The sequence below is a fragment of the Apium graveolens genome, unplaced genomic scaffold, assembly GCF_009905375.1.
Source record: "Apium graveolens cultivar Ventura unplaced genomic scaffold, ASM990537v1 ctg673, whole genome shotgun sequence".
Classification (NCBI taxonomy): domain Eukaryota; kingdom Viridiplantae; phylum Streptophyta; class Magnoliopsida; order Apiales; family Apiaceae; genus Apium; species Apium graveolens.
Genome location: NW_027419733.1, coordinates 9,491 through 29,862, shown reverse-complemented (window position 1 = coordinate 29,862; position 20,372 = coordinate 9,491). Strand labels below are relative to the sequence as shown.

At 39.6% G+C, this 20,372-nt stretch overlaps 1 protein-coding gene across 1 annotated transcript; it reads left to right on the top strand.

Moving 5' to 3' along the window:
* Positions 1–18,201: 18,201 nt before the first annotated feature.
* LOC141703551 (uncharacterized) lies at positions 18,202–19,785 on the top strand (the record flags this gene model as incomplete). The annotated part of the gene is made up of 3 exons (XM_074507038.1): positions 18,202–18,672; positions 18,907–19,207; positions 19,682–19,785. Coding segments are annotated over exons 1-3 (876 nt in total), but the record flags the coding sequence as incomplete, so codon positions are not given.
* Positions 19,786–20,372: the final 587 nt, after the last annotated feature.

Here is a 20,372-nt window from a genome sequence, read left to right as displayed (position 1 = left end):
CCAGAGATTCCTGAACTAGCATAAGTGGATCAGCATTGAACATTCTCTTCCTTCACTGGAAGGGGTAGATCCTTTATTTATTATACACTATCTTCGTGTACAAATTCCTATACCCAGTAGATCCCTTATAATTGTCCCTGGAGAGTAAGAACTAAACCAAAACATAGTTCAGTGTACACAAGATGACTATGATGACCTCAAGTCTAAGGATACTTGGTCAACTATCACTATGTGAACAACTGCTGACACATGAGTGAACTCCATCAGTTGTTTAGCTGTGTGAATCATGTTCAGTGAACTTATTCTATAATAAGCACCTACATACTAGCTATAGTGTCACCACACAAATATCTATGAGAACAGACATCCTTCATAATGAAGCAAGCATAGTATGTACCGATCTTTGTGGATTATTAATTACCAGTTACTAATCCTATGACCAGGAACTATTTAAGTTTAGAGTTATCATCTTTTATGTCTCACTATTATGATCTCATCATAATCCATAAAAGCTTTACTCTAAACTATGGTATATCTTATTTAAACACTTAAATAGATAGAGCCCGTAATAAAAACAAAACAAGTCTTTTATTAATATCAATGAAATCAAAACAGATTACATAAAAAGTTATTCCTAAATCCTAATACATGATTGGACTTAGGACATATTCCTTTCACCAACAACACCCGGGTCCAGCAACAACATCTAGGTCCCGCAACACCCCAGTCCAGCAATACCCCGGGTCCCGCAACACCCTAGTCCAGCAACATCCGGGTCCAGCAACACCCAGGTCCAAGGACACCGAGGTCGCGGAACGCCCGGGTCTAGCAACAACCCCTGGGTCCAAGAACAACACCTAGGTCCAGCAACACCCGGGTCCAGCAATACCCGGGTCCAGTAATATCCCAGGTCCCGCAACACCCTAATCCAGTAACACCCGGGTCCAGCAACAACCAGGTCCAAGGACACCGATATCGAGGAACGCCAGGGTCCAGTAACACCCGGGTCCAACAACAACATCTAGGTCCCGCAATACCTAGGTCCCACAACACCAAGGTCCCGCAACACCCCGGGTCCAGCAACACCCGGGTCCAGCAACACCCCGGTCCAATAATACCCCGGGTCCCGCAACACCCTAGTCCAGCAACATCCGGGTCCAGCAACACCCAGGTCCAAAGACACCGAGGTTGAGGAACACCCGGGTCCAGCAACAACACCTAGGTCCAAGAACAACACCTAGGTCCAGCAACACTCAGGTCCAGCAACAACATCTAGGTCCCGCAACACCCCGGTCCAGCAATAAACCAGGTCCCGCAACACCCCGGTCCAGCAATACCCCAGGTCCCGCAACACCCTAGTCCAGCAACATCCGGTTCCAGCAACACCCTAGGTCCCGCAACACCCTAGTCCAGTAACATCCGGGTCCAGCAACACCCAGGTCCAAGGACACCGAGGTCGAGGAACGCCTGGGTCCGGCAACAACACCCAGGTCCAAGAAGAACACCTAGGTCCAGCAACACCTGGGTCGAAAAATAATATCTTGGTCCCGCAACACCCCGGTCCAGCAATACCCCGGATCCCGCAACACCCTAGTCCAGCAACATCCGGGTCCAGCAACACCCAGGTCCAAGGACACCGAGGTCGAGGAACGCTCGGATCCAGCAACAACTAGGTCCAAGAAAAACACCTATGTCCAACAATACCTGGGTCCAGCAACAACATCTTGGTCCCGCAACACCCCGGTCCAGTAATACACCGGGTCCCGCAACACCCTAGTCCAGCAACATCCAGGTCCAGCAACATCCAGGTCCAGCAACACCCAGGTCCAAGGACACCGAGGTCGAGGAACGCCCGGGTCCAGCAACAACACCTAGGTCCAAGAACAACACCTAGGTCCAGCAACACCCAGGTCCAGCAACAACATCTTTGTCTCGCAACACCTCGGTCTAGCAATACCCCGTGTCCCGCAACATCCTGGTCCAGCAACATCCGGGTCCAAGGACACCGAGGTCGAGGAACGCTCGGGTCCAACAATAACATCTTGGTCCCGCAATACCCCGGTCCAGCAATACTCCGGGTCCCGCAACACCCCGGTCCAGCAATACCCCGTGTCCCGCAACACCCTAGTCCAGTAACATCTGGGTCCAAGGACACCGAGGTCGAGGAACGCCCGGGTCCAGCAACAATATCTAGGTTCAAGAGCACCTAGGTTTAGCAACACTGAGGTCCAACAACACCCAGTTCTAGCAACATCTGGGTCTAGCAATGCCCGAGTCCCGCACACTTGGACCCGACAACAACTCAAATTCTCCAACACAAATCCGGGTGGTCTACTGCAACGCAATCCGATTTGGGGGCAAGAAAATTACAAAATCTTCTAAGGACAACCAACTTTAGTCCTGATCGCTGAACTCAACGCATTCCGGACTGGGGGGCAAGAAAAGCTTAAATTCTTCTAAATACAACTGAACTTAGTCCTGATTGGCTGAACTCAACGCAATCCGGACTGGGGGGCAAGAAAAGCACAAATTCTTTTAAGGACAACCGACTTTAGTCCTGATGACTGCACTCAACGCAACCCGGACTGGGTGGCAAGAAAAGCTCAAATTCCTCTCAAGAAATCAAACCTTAGTCCGGATTGGATGAACTCACACAATCCGGACTAGGGGCAAGCAAAGCTCAAATTCTTCTAAGGACAACCAACCTTAGTCCTGATTGGCTGAACTCAACGCAATCCGAACTAGGGGCAAGCAAAGCTCAAATTCTTTCAAGGACAACCAACCTTAGTCCTGATTGGTTAAACTCAACGCAATCCGGACTCGGGGGGCAAGCAAAAATCAAATTCTTCTAAGAACAACAAACCTTACTCCTGATTGGCCGAACTCAGCGCAATCCGGACTACGGGGCAAGGAAATCTCAAATTCTTCTAAAGACAACCAACCTTAGTCCTGATTGGCCAAACTCAACCCAATCCGAACTGGGGCAAGGAAAGCTCAAATTCTTCTAAGAACAACAAACCTTAGTCCTAATTGGCCGAACTCAGCGCAATCCGGACTGGGAGCAAGAAAAGCTCAAATTCTTCTAAGAACAACCAACCTTAGTCCTGATTGGCCGAACTCAGCCCAATCTGGACTGGGGGCAAGGAAAGCTCAAATTCTTCTAAGAACAACAAACCTTACTCCTGATTGGCCGAACTCAGCGCAATTCGGACTACAGGGCAAGGAAAGCTCAAATTCTTCTAAAGACAACCAACCTTAGTCCTGATTGGCCAAACTCAACCCAATCCGGACTGGGGGACAAGGAAAGCTCAAATTCTTCTAAGAACAATAAACCTTAGTCCTGATTGGCCGAACTCAGCACAATCCGGACTGGGGAGCAAGGAAAGCTCAAATTCTTCTAAGAACAACCAACCTTAGTCCTGATTGACCGAACTCAGCCCAATCCGGACTAGGGGGGCAAAGAAAACTCAAATTCTTCTAAGAATAACAAACCTTACTCCTGATTAGCCGAACTCAACCCAATCCGGACTGGGGGCAAGGAAAGCTCAAATTTTTCTAAGAACAACTAACCTTAGTCGTGGTTGGCCGAACTCAGCGCAATCCGGACTGGGGGGCAAGGAAAGCTCAAGTTCTTCTAAATACACCAATCAAAAGCTCAAATTAATCAAATAAGCCCAAATTTACTCCCCCATCCAGAAAATCTTCATAAGGGAGTGGGGGCCACATGATAGTACATATAGCTCCTACAAGGTCTAGTCCTGGACTCCTAACTCCATATAACTCCTGGAAGGACTAGTCCTGGACTCCTAACTCGGTCTAGTCCCGCGCATTGCCAGTCCTGACTGGCACAGTCCCGCAAGCCCAACCTTGAGAAATCCCAGCATGTGAGGCACTGGCCCATGCACACGACATGGACAACTGTCACACATCAATCATGGGAATAATCAGGGCACGTGTCAGAGGATCCTCAGAACATTCCTCAACCAGTCCCGCGCTGACACGTGTAAAGCATCCACTTCAACCAGGTGTTCTCCGCTCCCAGAACCGATGACTACGATTTAAAGGTACCAAACCCAAAACTCTATCCTTGGGCTATAAATAGCCCAAGAAGGTAAGGTTTTGAGGTTAATCACTCTCTTACACTCATATACACACACAACCACCCTGCATTCATATCTATCTTCATCTTCCCCAAAAATGAGTTCTTACTCTCACACCGGAGGCGCCGCAGGACTCAAACCCCCTTCCGGTATTGTTTTGTAGGAACCCCACCATAGCTACACCCCCACAGCGGCGAAGGATCCAGGCACAATGTCGAAGGAGCGGCCCCGCCACCAGGAGTTATCAAATATCATATTCCTTAGTCTACCAAAACAAATATGGGATATAATTGGATAACCCCTTCACTAATTTTTTTATAACTTAAACAAATATGAGATCGAAAATTTAGATGATTATAATCATAAAATCTATACTATAATATAATAATCGGAATGAGTTATATTTTGATTCAACGGTTATTCTCCTTATTTTGGATATTAAAAATAAATAGTGTTATACACATGCTAAATTACTAAGTTGTTAAATTACTAGATATAGTTTCCTTATTCAGTTAAACTACGATTTATATATATATTTAAAATAATATCTAATTACATAAATAAAATTTAAAATATTCTTAAATATTTACGGAACCCGTGCATGACACGAGATTTAAACTAGTATACTTAATAACATGAAATAAATATGACCTTCGTGCTAAATGTCAGTACTACTTTCATTATTACAGAATAAATTTGATATGAAATTAATATTTATCGCTAAATAATTTTTTCACCCCATGAGTCTATTTCAGACGACGTTGAGACGGGATATCGATGGTATATATAGGGATTGCAGCTATCATACGTAAATATAGTTAGAAATAAAAAGATGTCCCTTGCAAAAGATATTACTAATTGCTATATATATTGACCAAAAAAAGGTATTACTATACAATATACATGTCAATTATCAATTATCATCTGATCACACATTTTATATATTATATAACTAGTTGAACAAATCGCTTTCCGCGCAGTTGAGAGATATTTTGCTAAAAAGATTTAGAATAGTATTAGTGAAACATCATTTTAAAATCTTATTTTTTATTTTTTTTTCCGATAAAATGAGATGCTGCATTTCATTCACCAAATTAAAATTTGCAATGTGGCATTTTGTAATATTTTAAAAAATAATTTTGTACAACTAATATTAATTTTTTATTTTTAATAAAATTATTATAATATATGGGAACGTTGATAAAAATTTTAACTTTTTTTGACTTTTTTTTAACTTTTAAAAATAACCTCCAACTATTTTAGTCTCTTAAAGGTGCTAAATTGTATAACAAATCACATCTTTATATGTGATTACTGTCCGATACAAAAATTTGATCCATGAGTTTTCGTGTGTTCTTCTATATGAATTAGTTTCGTGTTTCAAATATCCTGGAAGTTTAATGGCATTATTATCATTACCATTACGATGTTTGATATCTTTGAGCTCCTCTGTCGATTCATCATTCTGATAAACAGTAACTCTAAGGTCATGCAGATTTGCTCTTCCATGATTTATTCTTCAATTTCTCTTGATCAAACCTCAACCTTCTTCCAAATTTCAAAAAATAAATCAGCTTTTCTCCAACTTTATCATTGACAATTTATACTGATAAGATTTTCTGCAAATATTCAAGCTGTGTGTTATTCCCAATTCCTGTCAGATATCTAGTATCCCTCGGAATTAAAGCATCAACAACATACTTATCAGTTTTTGAATATCCCAAGCCACTTGTTCTACCAGCTTTTCTAGACTGAGAATTTCCACTATAGATCTTGTTTATAGTATCAAAAGAATCTCTAACTGGTGCAAGTTGCTTGCTTCCCCATAGTAACTTCTTCTTTTCTTCTAAGGTCAGTTCTGGTATATCAGAGTTTAAATTTTCTTAATCAGAATTTGTGAAATCAGCTTGTAGTTGACTTGAACTGTCAACAACTTGAGTAGTATCAGTGGTTGTGACTGGTTGAACTTCAGCAATTATTTCTTCATCAATTTGACCATTGTCATAGGTTGGTATCAGTTGTAATATATCAGCCCAATCAGCTCCAGAAATCATCTTTCTTTTCTTGTTGGACTGATTGGCTTCATCTTCTTGAGTCTTCTCTTTATCAGCATCATCATGAGATTCAACTACTGAATAGATTGGATCTATCAGTATTTGAGATATTTTAACCTTAGATGTTGATTTTTTCTTGGATCTTGCTTTAGGCTTTGGCTGTGATTTCTTGTCAACTTTCTCTTTCCCCTTATAACTTTTGTCAGCATTTAAAATTGCTTGAGACCTTAAAGGCCTTTCAGCATAAGTTTGACAGACCTCCTTAATTACTACTCCTTTTGTAGGTCTGCTACCAGGAACATCTTCATAAGGAGAAATAACATCAACATTTTCTGATCTCATTGACTTGAATTCTTCCTCCATAATCCTAAGTAGTTCCACATTAACTCCGAGACTTTCCCTTGTAAATATTCTTCTCCTCACCTCGGAATCAAAAGCTTGAATCTTTGATCCTTGTAGAATAGAGTTGTTTTATTCCCTTTCACTTTCAGAGTTTGTAGATACTGGCTTACTTCAGCACCAACTTCTATCTCCAGAATGCCTTGGTCATCATCAACATATGTGACTTTCAGAGTTTGCTGAGATTCAATCATAATCATAGTCAGTTCCCTACTTTGCACAGTCTTTGAGACTTGTCTTCCCAGATCTTCTCCTTTTTCCACCTTGTCCAGATTGACTAGTGATTTTAGATGTACCACTAGTACCAATCAGATCTCCACCTTGTCTCTTCAAGACCAACTCCCTCTTACTACCCTTGTTGTCACCATCAGGACCATTCTTATCAGCATCTGTCAATTTGAGCTGCTTGCATTTAGATTTCAATATTTTATCCCCCTTTTTAGCATCATCACCAAGTAGGAGGGAGACTATAAGCTCCATTGATTGATGTACCTCATCCAATTAACTAGACATCTTTGCTTGATTAGCTTCCAACTTAGCATGGTTGGCTTCCAATTTGTCTTGTCTAGTAAGGATAGGCCTCAACTGTTTGGTCATCTCATGGAAAGCAGTCAGCCTGGTTTCCCAGAAGGATTCCTTGAGCTTGTCTATCTCAGAGTTAGTATTAGCCTGAGTATTCTGAATAGTCTTGATCATAAGCGAAGAAGCTTTGAGATGAGTAAGGACATCAGGATTTATAATTTTCTGCTCCGTTGTCTCTAAATGCTCATAAGCATTAGCAACAGAGATTGGATATGAGAAATCCTTCCTTTTAGAATTCCATTCAGCAGTAGCATATTCCTTTTCATTCTTAGCTTGCAATTCATCTAATTTATGCTTCTTTTCCCATTCGGTTATACCTTCAGGAAAGATAACTTTATTAAGATCTTCATCAGATAGAAGTTGTACATTAACATCTCTTCCATCACTAGGTTCACTCTCATGACCAGATTCTTCATCAGCAACTAGCTCATGAACAAACTGTGGTAATTCATCTTCAGCATCAACATTTATTATAGAATCAGGAATTGGAGCAGTATGTGATCCAGCTGCTTCAGAAACTGCCATGTCTTCAACATTTAACTCCAAATCTTCAAGAATAGTGGTCATATAAGGTGGAGCTTCAGTATTTATCTCCAATACCTCAGTACTAGTTAAATTCTGGGGTGAGTCTGCAATGTTGGATTCATTTTGAATGGACTGTTCTGCAACTACATCACCAGCAGGAACAAGGAGAATAATAGAAGGTGGAATGAAAGATTGAGTGGACTGTCCTTCAGCAAGAACATGAATTATTACAGTGGATGGCATTGATATTTGAGTGGAATGCAAGAAAGTATCATTACTTAGACCTATAGGGAGAATATCAGTACTTGGTACATCAGAGTTTATCCGAGGGACTACAGACTGTTTTTCAGCAGCTTTTTCATGAGTACTTTGTGCACCTGCAAAATTTTCAACAAAATTACTTAAATATCTATTTTCTTTTAAAGTAGTCTCACTACTCCTCACAATACTCATCTCATGACTTTTGATAGTCAGAGTTTCCTCACAATGATTAACTAAATCATGACACTCATCTACCTCTCCTTTTGCAAGGTAAGGATCCTTCATCTCTTTAAATTTTTTTTTCTCTAAATCTGTTATCTCAGTCTCACAAGAAAGGATAAAAGTTTGTTGTCCTATAGAAATAAGAGGTGGCTGAGAAGAGTTGTATGTGATCATATGACTAGAGGTATTCCTTTGTAAAGGTCTAATCACAGTCATTTCATCATGATTTATAGAACTAAAAATAATTACTGATAATACAGAATCATTATTTAAATTAAATGCTGATAAAGATAGATCAATATTTATACCTTGTGCTTCTGAGGATTGACTACTGTGTAGACATCCAATAGAGGTACTGAAAGAATATCAACAGATGGTGGAGTTGGTTGTATTCTTCCTTCAGTATCAACTGCTAACACAATAAGAGTCAAGCCTTCACTACCACTTTGAGGTAGTGGTTCTTGTGGGGCTGGTGATTCAGGAGTTGCTTGATGACTTTGATACCCAGGTTCTTGTGTACTCCTCTTCTCACAAGCAGTGTCTGACTCCTGATAGGGATGGCAAATTAATCTGATCTGACGGATATCCGATCTAAAACCCGAAGTTTTGGATATACCAAACCCGAAGTTTTGGATTTAAATTTAGATTTGAATTTCAACTATACCGAACCGATACCCGATACGAAATCCGAAATCCAAAATCCAATCCAAACCCAATCCAAACCCGAAACCCGATTAAAACCGACATATTTATTATAGATTATATGTAATATTTTAGATATAATACATATAATTTACATATTTTTCTTATATTATTTGAGTAAAAGTAGATTATTATCAAGATTGTCAACACATACTTAGTAAATTATAACTTTTTATTTCAAAATCAGTTTTAATTATGTAAGATGTACTTTGTATATACTTATAAAAAAATAATTTGTGATGAAATACTAAATATTATGTTATCAACATATCATATATATTACTTACTGTGTCAACCGGTGTAATATAATGTGTTTAACTACTTATTAGTTAATGTATTTTAATTTTAGCTATCATATAAATGTGATTAATAGTGTTTATATGTATAAATAATATTAAATTTGACTACATTATTCATAATTTTGGATACCCAAAAATACCCGATCTGAACCGAAACCTGACGGATTTGGATTTGGATAACCCAAAATTTTTTGGATTTGGATTTTAAAATACCCGATTTGAACCCGACCCGTTGCCATCCCTACCGCTTGAGCAGCTTCAAGTTTCAATCCAGTTGATCCCTTAGCAGAATGAGACTTAAAAACTTTGCAGATAGATTTGAATTTTGAAGCCTCGGCAGATATCTTGGCTATAACTGAATCATGTCAGTCCTGGATTGAACATTCAGCAAGAGGTGCAATTTCTTCTACATCCCTTTGAGACATAGGTTCTTGTGTGGCTGGATCAGTATTTGTAGTAGCTGTTGTATCACTTTGAGATACAGGTTCTTATGTGCTTGATCCTTGAAACATGTTTTGTTTCTGCAACCTCTTGGCTATCTTCTCTACTTGCTCATGAGTGACCTCCCTCACTTTTTTCTTCAGCTTCACTGGAGAATCAGAAATTTTCACAGGTGCATCAACATTTGACTATTGCTGAGCATCATTATTTGTCTCCTCAGCTAACTCCTATTTGAGCTTCAGCTTTGGTTGAGCATAGTAGGTCTTGACCAACTTCTTCTTGATCCTTGGTCTCAGGCTTAAATTAGTTTGAACAACATCATCAGTGGTTGTGCCCTCATCAGTTAATAATACAACTAAACTTGAAGTAGAATCAGCTTTTAAATTTTTGAACTTTGATGATAAAGGAGCATTTTCTTCATCACTTGATTCTAAATCACCAAGTACAAGTTTTCTCCTAATAGATTCTGAAGATTTAGAAGAATGAGAAGCTTGAACATAATCATTTTTATGTGCTACATCATTATTTGCAGCACTTGCTCTTTGACAAGAAGGCCTAGCAGATTGAATAGTAATGTCCTGTGAATTCTCTATAAAAATAATAACCATAGTAGCCAACTATGTTGGTTTCTTTATTTTTACAACAGGTGGCTTTTGGGAGGCATCTGAGGTGGATTGTGTTTGCGTTTGGGTTGCAGTGCCTGGGTGAGCTACAGGTGGGTTACCAGCTGTTATTTCCTGCAGCTTAGCACTCTGTTGGTTTTGCAGACCATAAGTACTCTCAGAATGCCTTACAATTAGCAAGTTCCTGTAAATCACTAGCAACCTTAAAGGTGCAAAAACAACTTTTTCTAAATATTTAGAAATAAGATCAGAGAAAGCTATCTTGGTGAGCTTAAAAACTGACACAATCTGATTAGCAGGGAAACATACATTAAAAATCAACTGACAAAATCTAGCATAATATACTACATCCCTATCAGTTGTTAATCTATCCCCTATAAAATTTAAAACAACTATACCAAAATCATAATTTGCACCATGAATTAAAGAGTACCCAATTTGCTGAGTCATAATTGGAAGGGCATCAAAGTTTGTGCATTTGTTGTTGAAAGCCCTTGTAATGCAGCCAAAGAAGAAGTTCCACTCCTTTCTCAACCCATTCCTCTTCAGTTGGCACAGAGTCCTCATGTCCTTGTCATAGCCAATCTCCATGAAGAATCTTCTCATTTCTGCATCCCCAACTAGTGTAGCATAAGAATTAGGAGTAGGGAGATGAATAGCATCATGAACAATTTGAGGAGTGGCAACCATCCTCTAATTGTCAAATTCAAAAATAATGTTTGGAGTGTCTGCCTCTCCTTCATCATCATATAGACCAGTTCTCCATAAAGCTATAGCCTTGTCTCCAGAAATAATTGTTAGAGCTATGAGAGCATACCCAACCTCACTCGACCTTAAAAAATCTTGAAAAATATGGAAATCAAGATTTATTACAATATTTTCCAAGATTGCAGTGTAGTTATTTGTGTTGAATTTGGAACCGCCATAGTTGAAAGGCTTAGAAGTAGAAGGTGAAGACATGATTTTCTGTAAGTAATTTGCTTAAAAACTGATTAAGGGTTCAGAGTTTAGGCTCAAGAGAAAAAGAGAGTAACAAGATAATCAGAAATTGATAAAATGATAATTAAAAATCAAAAATTGATTTTGTTTACCACTCTACTCCACTACTCAGAAACTTTTCACCTTTGTGGGACACGTGGCATAAGTTTATTGACTGAAAAGTAATCATGGATGCATGCAATTATGACATTAAATACGTGCACAGTTACCAAAAGTAATGTTTGATAGATTACTCAATCCCTTTCCCTATCCTCACGCCATCAAATAACATCTATAAAAAATTAAATTTTCCCACTAAACTACTGCTTCAACAAATAATTAAAATATTGACCAAAAATATATTTTGAATAAATTCAAAATATCATCAGAATTAAAAAGTCAATTAGGAGTTGACCAATATCAATATTTATTTAACTACTGTCAGGATCTATTAATCAACTCAAATTTGATCAAAATCAGTACTTATCTATTAGAGTTTATCATGCAACTACTATCAGAGTTTAACTATTAGGATTTAAACTTGACTTAAAAATTTAATAACAAATAGCATGAATACATGGAATCAGTGTTTATCACAGTCATCAGACTTTAAGAATTACTGATACATAAGTAAAAGATACCACACTCTAATCACATTTGCCTATTACAAATCATTTTTCATCATTCAGAGTTTGAGAAATGTCCTGTAATCATTCCCAATTCATTCACCAGTCTTGTATAAGTTGCTTCACAAAGTGGTTTGGTGAAGATGTCTGCTAACTGCTGATCTGTAGGCACAAAGTGCAATTCCATTGTACCTTCCATTACATGTTCCCCTATGAAATGGTACCTTATGCTGATGTGTTTAGTCATAGAATGATGTACTGGATTTCCTGTCATTGCAATAGCACTTTGATTATCACAATATATAGGAATTTTAGAATATTCTAATCCATAATCCAATATATGATTCTTCATCCATAAGATTTGAGCACAATAGCTTCCGGCAGCAATATACTCAGCTTCTGCAGTTGAAGTGGAAATTGACTTTTGTTTGTAAGAACCCTGATTTTTGTAATATTTTAAAACTTCAGTGAATAGTAACTGGAACTAATTATGTAGTACGTATGGAGTTCATCACAAATATGAATAGTGGAATTTTGGAAATCCGAGATCATATTCTTGTTTATCGAGGAAAATAAGTGAATGTAAAAGCCGTCGGAATTCAAAGATTCACGATTATACTACGTGTTTTCGTATCTGTAAGGAATGGCGTAGAACCGGGAATACTACATGAAATAAATATTATATCAAGGTGTTTCTATGATCAAGAGAAAGGAATAGAGTTGGTTAAAGGATTATAAGCGATAAAAGAATTCACTACGAAACGAAATGTTATGCGATTAAACTATCGGAATGGAACGACAATCACGTGTACGATAAATAATCAAATGAGAAATTAATTCCTTGCAAGTTGGCCATGCAAAACCAAGCTAACTAGTAGTTAGGAGATGTAACTAGGGAATTAGAAGCTAACTAGAATAGTTAGTGGAATAGTAGTAGAATAGTAAGTGAATAGTAAGCGAATAGTAAGTGGGAGACAAGGAAGTACAAGGCCATACCTCCTCATTTCTACTCATCTAAATTGTCAAACAAGCAATTTTTTTTACTGATTATTATGCCCATATATACACACTATCAAACACATCTTATACACTCCCACATTTTAACAAAAAATCAAGCCAAACCACCCCCACCCCTCTCTTGCTCTCGGCTACTTCATGCAGAAAAGGAGAAGAGCTCTCTTCTTCACTTCACTTCTCCATCCTTCCCTCTATTAAAAATTCTATAAAAATTCACAAAGCTTCCTTACATCCTAATAAAGGTATTTCTATGATTTCATGGCCAAATTCTTAATGGTTTGTGAGAAACAAATTCTTGAAGTTCAAGAACTTTATGGACTGTTTTGACTAACATGGTTTCTTGATTTTGTTTCTTAAGGATCTAGCCCTTCTAAGTGTTTTTCAAGCAAACCAAGCCCTAATAATCTTAGTACTAACCCTCCTAGTGCTGAAGAAGGTATAACTTCCAACTCTTTAAAGTTTTAAGGGTGGGTTTAAGAGTTATATGTGATGTAGTGTCAAGATCCATAAGTTTGTGTATGTGTGAGGTTGTTTTGCTCATATTCTTGCTAAGTACTTGAGTTTTTGAGTTGTGATGCTTGTATGTGATGCTAGATAAATTATATAAGGTGTATGTGGGTGGATCTTGAGAAGTAAAAAGTTTTGTGTTGGTCATAAGTAGTGATTGTGTCAAGAACAAGTAGTAGAGATGGAATGTGGAGCCTATTGCACTTGGTCTGCCTTCTGCAGTGTATTAGGTCATGTAAATATTTGAAACTTATGAGTCACTGGCAATGAATGGGTAGATCTTGATTTTTAGTTTCTGTACATGTGTGGATCGTCACGAGGGGATTTACGGTTTAGGAGTTATGACCATTTTAGTGTAGAGCGTTCATACAAAAAGCCAACTGCACATAAGGCCACTTGCATGATGATTTTGAAAGGCTAAAAATGATTTCGGAATCTTGGAAAAATCATTATAATTAAATAATGCAGCAAGGAAGACTGTCCAAAAATAATTTTAAGAAAATATTAATTTTTCGATTTTATAAAATGTTTTAGTGAAGCGAATCGATAATCGCGTACTAACTAAGATCGTTGGTTATTGATTTTAGATCGCCAATAAAGCCCCGAGACCATACCACTCCTAGAACTCGAGGCAAGTTTACGAAACCCTATCACAAATTATCCATGCTATATATACTGTTGTGATATTGATGCCATGATTTACAGTTTGAAAATATATGCTTGTCTGTGATATCAATACATTCAAATTATGCGATTGTTTACGAAAACAAACTTCGTTTTATACGAGTATGAGTAATTGAAACGTAATTTTAATATAATACAAGATAGTGAGAGTCGGAGATATTTTAAATCGATTTAATTCCGGAACGAGCCGGATGCGAAAGATTTCTATTTCAATAAACAAGTACTTTCGCGTAACATACCTATTAAGCGAACGATTGAGATTTGATTTATAACTATAAGAGACAATCGAATATTCACTCAAGGGATATCCTATTGTTTATTTATTTATAAGTAATACCTAAAGAGTTACTAAAATATCCGAAAAATACTTAAAGAGATATTGAAAAGTTTTTAAATCAATTCACTCTATCTAAAACGTATGTAACCATTCGAAGGATAATTATAAGATGTCAAATCCTGTCTTAAGTATTTAATTAAATTTTTTATCAATTCATTGAACCCTTCTTAAAAATATTATGAGACCGTAAATATTTAATATTCTTTACTTCTAAAAATCATTTAAAAATAGACATAGTTCCCAAGGATACTTTCTAAATTATTCAAAATTCTCGGAAGAGATCAATCATCTGAAACTTATCAAAACCTTAGGGAATTTAGTCTAGAAGCATAAGGGTTTTGCTTCCTCGCTCAATGAAAAATAAGTGAATAATATATGTAAAACTCTACTACAGTTAAGGGTTTGAAAATGATTTTAAATTCAAAACTCCGACAACTCCCAAGGATCAATTGAATTAAAAGTGATGAATAAATCATCTTATTTAAAGGTCAACTCAGAACGATCTTTTCCTTCGATAAAGGATTTTATGTAAATGATATAATTATTTTGGGACTGGAATGTGGCCTGCCCGGCACGGAGAGGTATCGGGTAGTGACCAAGCGCGGAGTGGCGCAGTATACAGTTATATGGTCTCTGTGACCACTGACTTTCGGACTTGCACGGAAATGGGCAACCATCGTGTAATGTCTTGATATACACAAAGGCTGCTAGGTTTTTATTCCTTCTACTAGTAGAGAAAATTTCGTATTCGGCTGATCACCAGTACGTGGTTTATTCCGGTATAGTCCCTTTCCTTCACTTTGGATAAATTGTTGTGAAACCTACAGCAGAAGGCCGACAAGGTTGAGTTTTAAATAAGGATGTTGATGTATATATATCACATCCATTTGAGAATCTTGGTTCAAGCATCATATTGAGATTTTGAGATGAAATGAGTACGAGTATAAACTGATTAAACTGATACATTTAAAGTTGAGTTTATCATAATTGACAAGCATATAAACTTTTACAAACCTTGGATATACAATGCTTAATGGTTAGTTTTCCCTAAATTATCATATTTAAATAATGGATATCTATATCTTGCTGAGCGTTAGTGCTCACTCTTTCTTTTATAAATATCATATCACAACAGATTACCAGCATGGCCCGAACCAGGACGACTGCCCGCAAGCGGGTAGGGGACGCACGTGAGTACCGTAGACTGTTCGTCCGCCAGCCACCTCAGGTAGACGAGTAGAGATAGTTTCCTTTTGAGTACTTGAACCAAGACTAGTTGTGACCCGAGCCAGTCTCATGTAGAGCTGTTCTTGGCGTTCACCCTTTTGGGATAATTTCCTTCAGTCTGTAATAACTTAAATACTTTAACGTTAATTTAGTAATGTTTCTGAGCATATAGCCTGTGTGTGTGAGTTTGGTTAAAAGGTCGAGTATTGATGTGAAAAGAGGATTAATTATTTATTAGACAATATTAAGTGATCGTAACAACCCGAATTCCCGACCTTGAACTTGGGGGTGTTACAAAAATGATATCAGAGCCCTATGTTATAAGTCTCAGAAATGTTAGGTGAATCAACTGAATCAATGAACTAAAACTCACATATAGTTCGTAGTCGGGCTACGAGGGTAGCACTGACATTAAGAACCCTTAGGGGTGATTTAAGTATCCAAGGATAGTAATGTGTGTGTTAAATGACTTGTAGGTACCCGATGTGTTAGACCCTGAGGCTGTAGAGGCGTACGAGAGAGAGCATGATGAGGCCCTTTTAGCTGAGACCGAGGTAGCTGACCCTGCCCCCACTGTGGGCTTGGAGGTATTCGAGTACCCGGAGACTGACCCTGAAGAGGATCCAGAGGAGGACCCCTCTGAGCCAGACACTGAGATAGCCCCTCCTGATGATATTCCATACGGCAGCACGGAGGTTCTATCTCCAGAGATGATGAGGGTGGATGTGCATCAGAGGTCGATAGAGCGTTTATTAGATTGGCTCTCAGCAGCCCAGGCTCGAGTCGCTGAGCTCGAGAACGACACGGGAGTAGCAGATTTGATGGATAGGATGATTGCTCTGCAGGCCAGAGTCACTGCACTGACTGAGGAGTTAGAGGCGGAGTTAGGGGCAGCCACCCCAGAGAGGACACCCACCCACCCCCTGTACCAGTTAGTCCCACACGGACTGAGACCGACGACGGCATGGACCCTATTCTTGATGGTGCGGAAGCGACTCCTGCAGATTCCCTACTTCCACCACCCATACCAGTCATATCCCTAGCAGATCACGATTGGGTGGTAGGTCGCTATGCTACTGAGCTGACAGCGGCCGAGGCCCGTATTGTCGAGCTGAGGGACCAACTTTCCATCGAGCGGCACATGAGGATAGAGGCCCGAGGCAGGCGAGGATACCCCAGCGCCCGACGCGTGCGCAGGACCATTCGCTGCATAGAGCAGAGGACCATCGGTAGGATTCACCGCTTATCCCCACTGCGTGACTTGGTGAGTAGGCGCGAGGTTATTAGGGTTGTGGTCCACGCTATGAGGCGGATTCGTGATGTTGCTCGTGGCTAGTGGACACTGTTAGTAGTTGGTTGTTGTTCCTCAGCGGTGGTACTTAGTTGTTTTGTGATAGTTGTTTTGGTTGTTATCTTTGATAGTGCCACCAGCTAAGGATTATTGTATTAAGGCAGATTGTACTTCTATTATTCAGTATGTTGTACCCAGACCTGACATATGGCCAAATTATGTATAATTATCGTGTTGATTAGTTGCGATTTCTAGATTGTGGTTTAATCTTCTTTCATACCTGCATAATTATATACTGTCATAACAAATCAGGAAGCATGAGGATTGGAAAATGAAAACAACCTAAATAAGTTTATGTAACAGGAAAATGCCGCCAAGGAGAATAGTAACAAGAACTCACTGGGCTGCATCTGGCGGCCAGGGCAGTAATAATGAACAAGGGCATCGAGCACAGACCTCACCATTAAGAATTAAGGAAGAACGAAATGAGTATGATGATGAGGACTATGAAGAGTCAGAGGCTGAAGATACTCAGGGGATGGAAGTGCCTGTGAACCCTATGGAGCAGTTTATAGAATTTCTGAGATAAAAACTGCAACAGCAACGACCACCCCAGCAACCCCAGCAGGCCATGGCTAATTCATTTAAATCTTTCAAGTCGGTCAAGCCCCCAGAGTTTCATGATGTTGCTGACCCAGTTCAGGCCAAGGCTTGGCTGAAAGAGGTAGAAAAGACCTTTGAACGAATTGGCATTGAGGAAGCCCACAAGACTAATTTTGCCACTTATCTCTTAAAAGGTGAGGCTAACTATTGGTGGGAAGCCAAGAAAAATATGGAGCCCCAAGGGATTGTTACTTGGGAAAGATTCACTGAGTTATTTTTAAAGAAGTTCGTCCCGAAGTTTATGGAGATTCAGATGCAACGAAAGTACCTAGAGCTGAAACAAGAGAATATGAGCGTAGCGGAATATGAAGCTAAGTTCACAGAATTGTCAAGGTTTGTGCCACAGCTGGTGGGCACCGAAGAGCAAAAGGATGAGAGATTTCAACATGGATTGAAGCAGTGGATTCAGAACAAGCTGGAAATTCTGGAGATAACTGACTATGCCGCCCTAGTGCAGAAGGCCACAATAACTGAAACAGGGAGTGAAATGAGCCAGAAAATGAAGCAAACTAAAAAACGAAAGTTTGATGGTCGAAGCAGGAGTGTGGGAGGGGAGAGCTTCCCTAGTAAGTTTGTCAGGGGGACGGCCTCCCAACCCAACCGCAGTACAGGATTCGGGGGATCAGGGACGTGAGTGTGGCCCGGAGCGGGAACCAAACGGGAATGTCTTATCATAGCCAACCACGACCTCATCTTCCAGAATGCAAGAGCTGTGGTAAGAAACATTGTGGGCAATATATGCAGAAACCGGTGACATGCTTTAAATGTGGTAAGGTAGGGCACTATGCCACAGCTTGTAACCAGGAAGCGGCTAAATATTTTCAGTGCAGAAAGATAGGACACATGAAGAAGGACTACCCTGCGGCAGCCCCAGCTAGCTCGAGGGGTAGTGTAGCTACATCTAACAGAGTGCCGACTGCCAGGACCTTTAATATAACTGTGAAAGATGCCGTAAGGAACACCAATATTATAATAGGTACGCTCCTCCTAAACTCCAATCCCGCCAATGTGCTATTTGATTCTGGAGCTACTAAGTATTTCGTATCTAAAGAATTTGCTGAAAAATTGGACTTAAAAGTGAAACCTTTGAAAGAATCTTTGCAAGTGGAAATAGCTAATCAAGAGATTATCCCTGTAAATCAAGTTTATGCTAACTGCAACCTAAAATTAGGTGGAGTGAGATACCCAGTAGATTTAATTCCCTTTCGATTAGGGGAGTTTGATGTGATATTAGGAATGGATTGGCTATCTAGAAACCATGCCCAGATTGATTGCGAGGGGAAGAAAGTAAAATTGAAAACACCTGGTGGTAAGAGTATAATAATTAAGGGGCAATGGCAAACCAAGAAATTTCTAACTATGGTGCAGACCCAGAGACTTTTAAGGCAAGGATGTGAGGCCTACTTGGCTCACGTGGTGGATACCAAACGAGAAACCCCTGAGGTCCACACCATACTTGTAGTTAATGAGTTTGAGGATGTATTTCCCAAGGATCTTCCCGTACTACCCCCGGATCGGGAGTTAGAATTTGCCATTGATTTAGCTCCCGGCATGGCACCAGTATCAAAGGTCCCGTATTATTTGGCCCCCATCGAAATGAAAGAGTTAGCTGATCAACTGCAAGATCTATTGGATAAAGGAATGATTAGACCGAGCGTGTCATCGTGGGGTGCACCCATATTATTTGTGAAGAAGAAGGACGGCAGAATGAGACTGTGCATCGATTATCGAGAGCTGAACAAGCTGACCATTAAGAACAAGTACCCATTGCCAAGAATAGACGACCTCTTTGACCAACTAAAGGATGCGACATGTTTTTCCAAGATTGACCTTAGGACAGGTTATCATCAACTTAAGATCAAACCGGAGGATATACCTAAGACTGCATTTCGCACTAGGTACGGACATTATGAGTTCCTAGTTATGTCATTTGGTTTGACTAACGCACCCGCGGCTTTCATGGATCTGATGAACAGAGTCTTTAAGAAGTATCTGGATGAATGCGTGATAGTCTTCATTGATGATATTCTAATTTACTCTAGGTCGGAGGAGGAATATGTAGAACACCTCAGGATAGTATTGGAAATCTTACGGAAAGAAAAATTGTATGCCAAATTTTTAAAGTGTGAATTTTGGTTGAAAGAAGTTCAGTTTTTGGGTCATGTGATTAGTAAGGAAGGAATTCTCGTAGACCCTGCAAAGATAGAAGCTGTCTCTAATTCGGAACAACCAACCACGCCCACCGAGGTAAGAAGCTTTATTGGACTGGCCGGGTATTATCGAAGGTTTGTAAAGGATTTCACAAAGATAGCAGGCCCGTTGACTAGACTTACTCGGAAAATAGAAAAGTTTGTTTGGACAGAGAAATGTGAGGAGAGTTTCCAAGAATTGAAGAAAAGGTTGGTGTCGGCCCCAGTGCTGGCCCTACCAGACGATAAAGGGAACTTTGTGATTTATAGTGATGCGTCCCATAAGGGTTTGGGATGTGTGCTGATGCAGCACGGTAAGGTGATTGCCTATGCATCCAGGTAATTAAAGAATATGAAATGAGGTACCCCACCTATGACTTAGAATTAGCCACCATAGTGTTTGCCATTAAGATGTGGAGACATTACCTATACGGAGAAAAGTGTGAGATTTATACTGACCACAAGAGTCTTAAATATATCTTCACACAGAAGGAGCTAAACATGAGGCAGAGAAGGTGGTTAGAATTGATTAAGGACTAAGACTGCGAAATTCTTTATCACCCGGGGAAGACCAATGTGGTGGCCGATGCCCTTAGTCGTAAGGAAAGATTGAAAAGGATCACCACGTCAGAGGATTTGATCAGA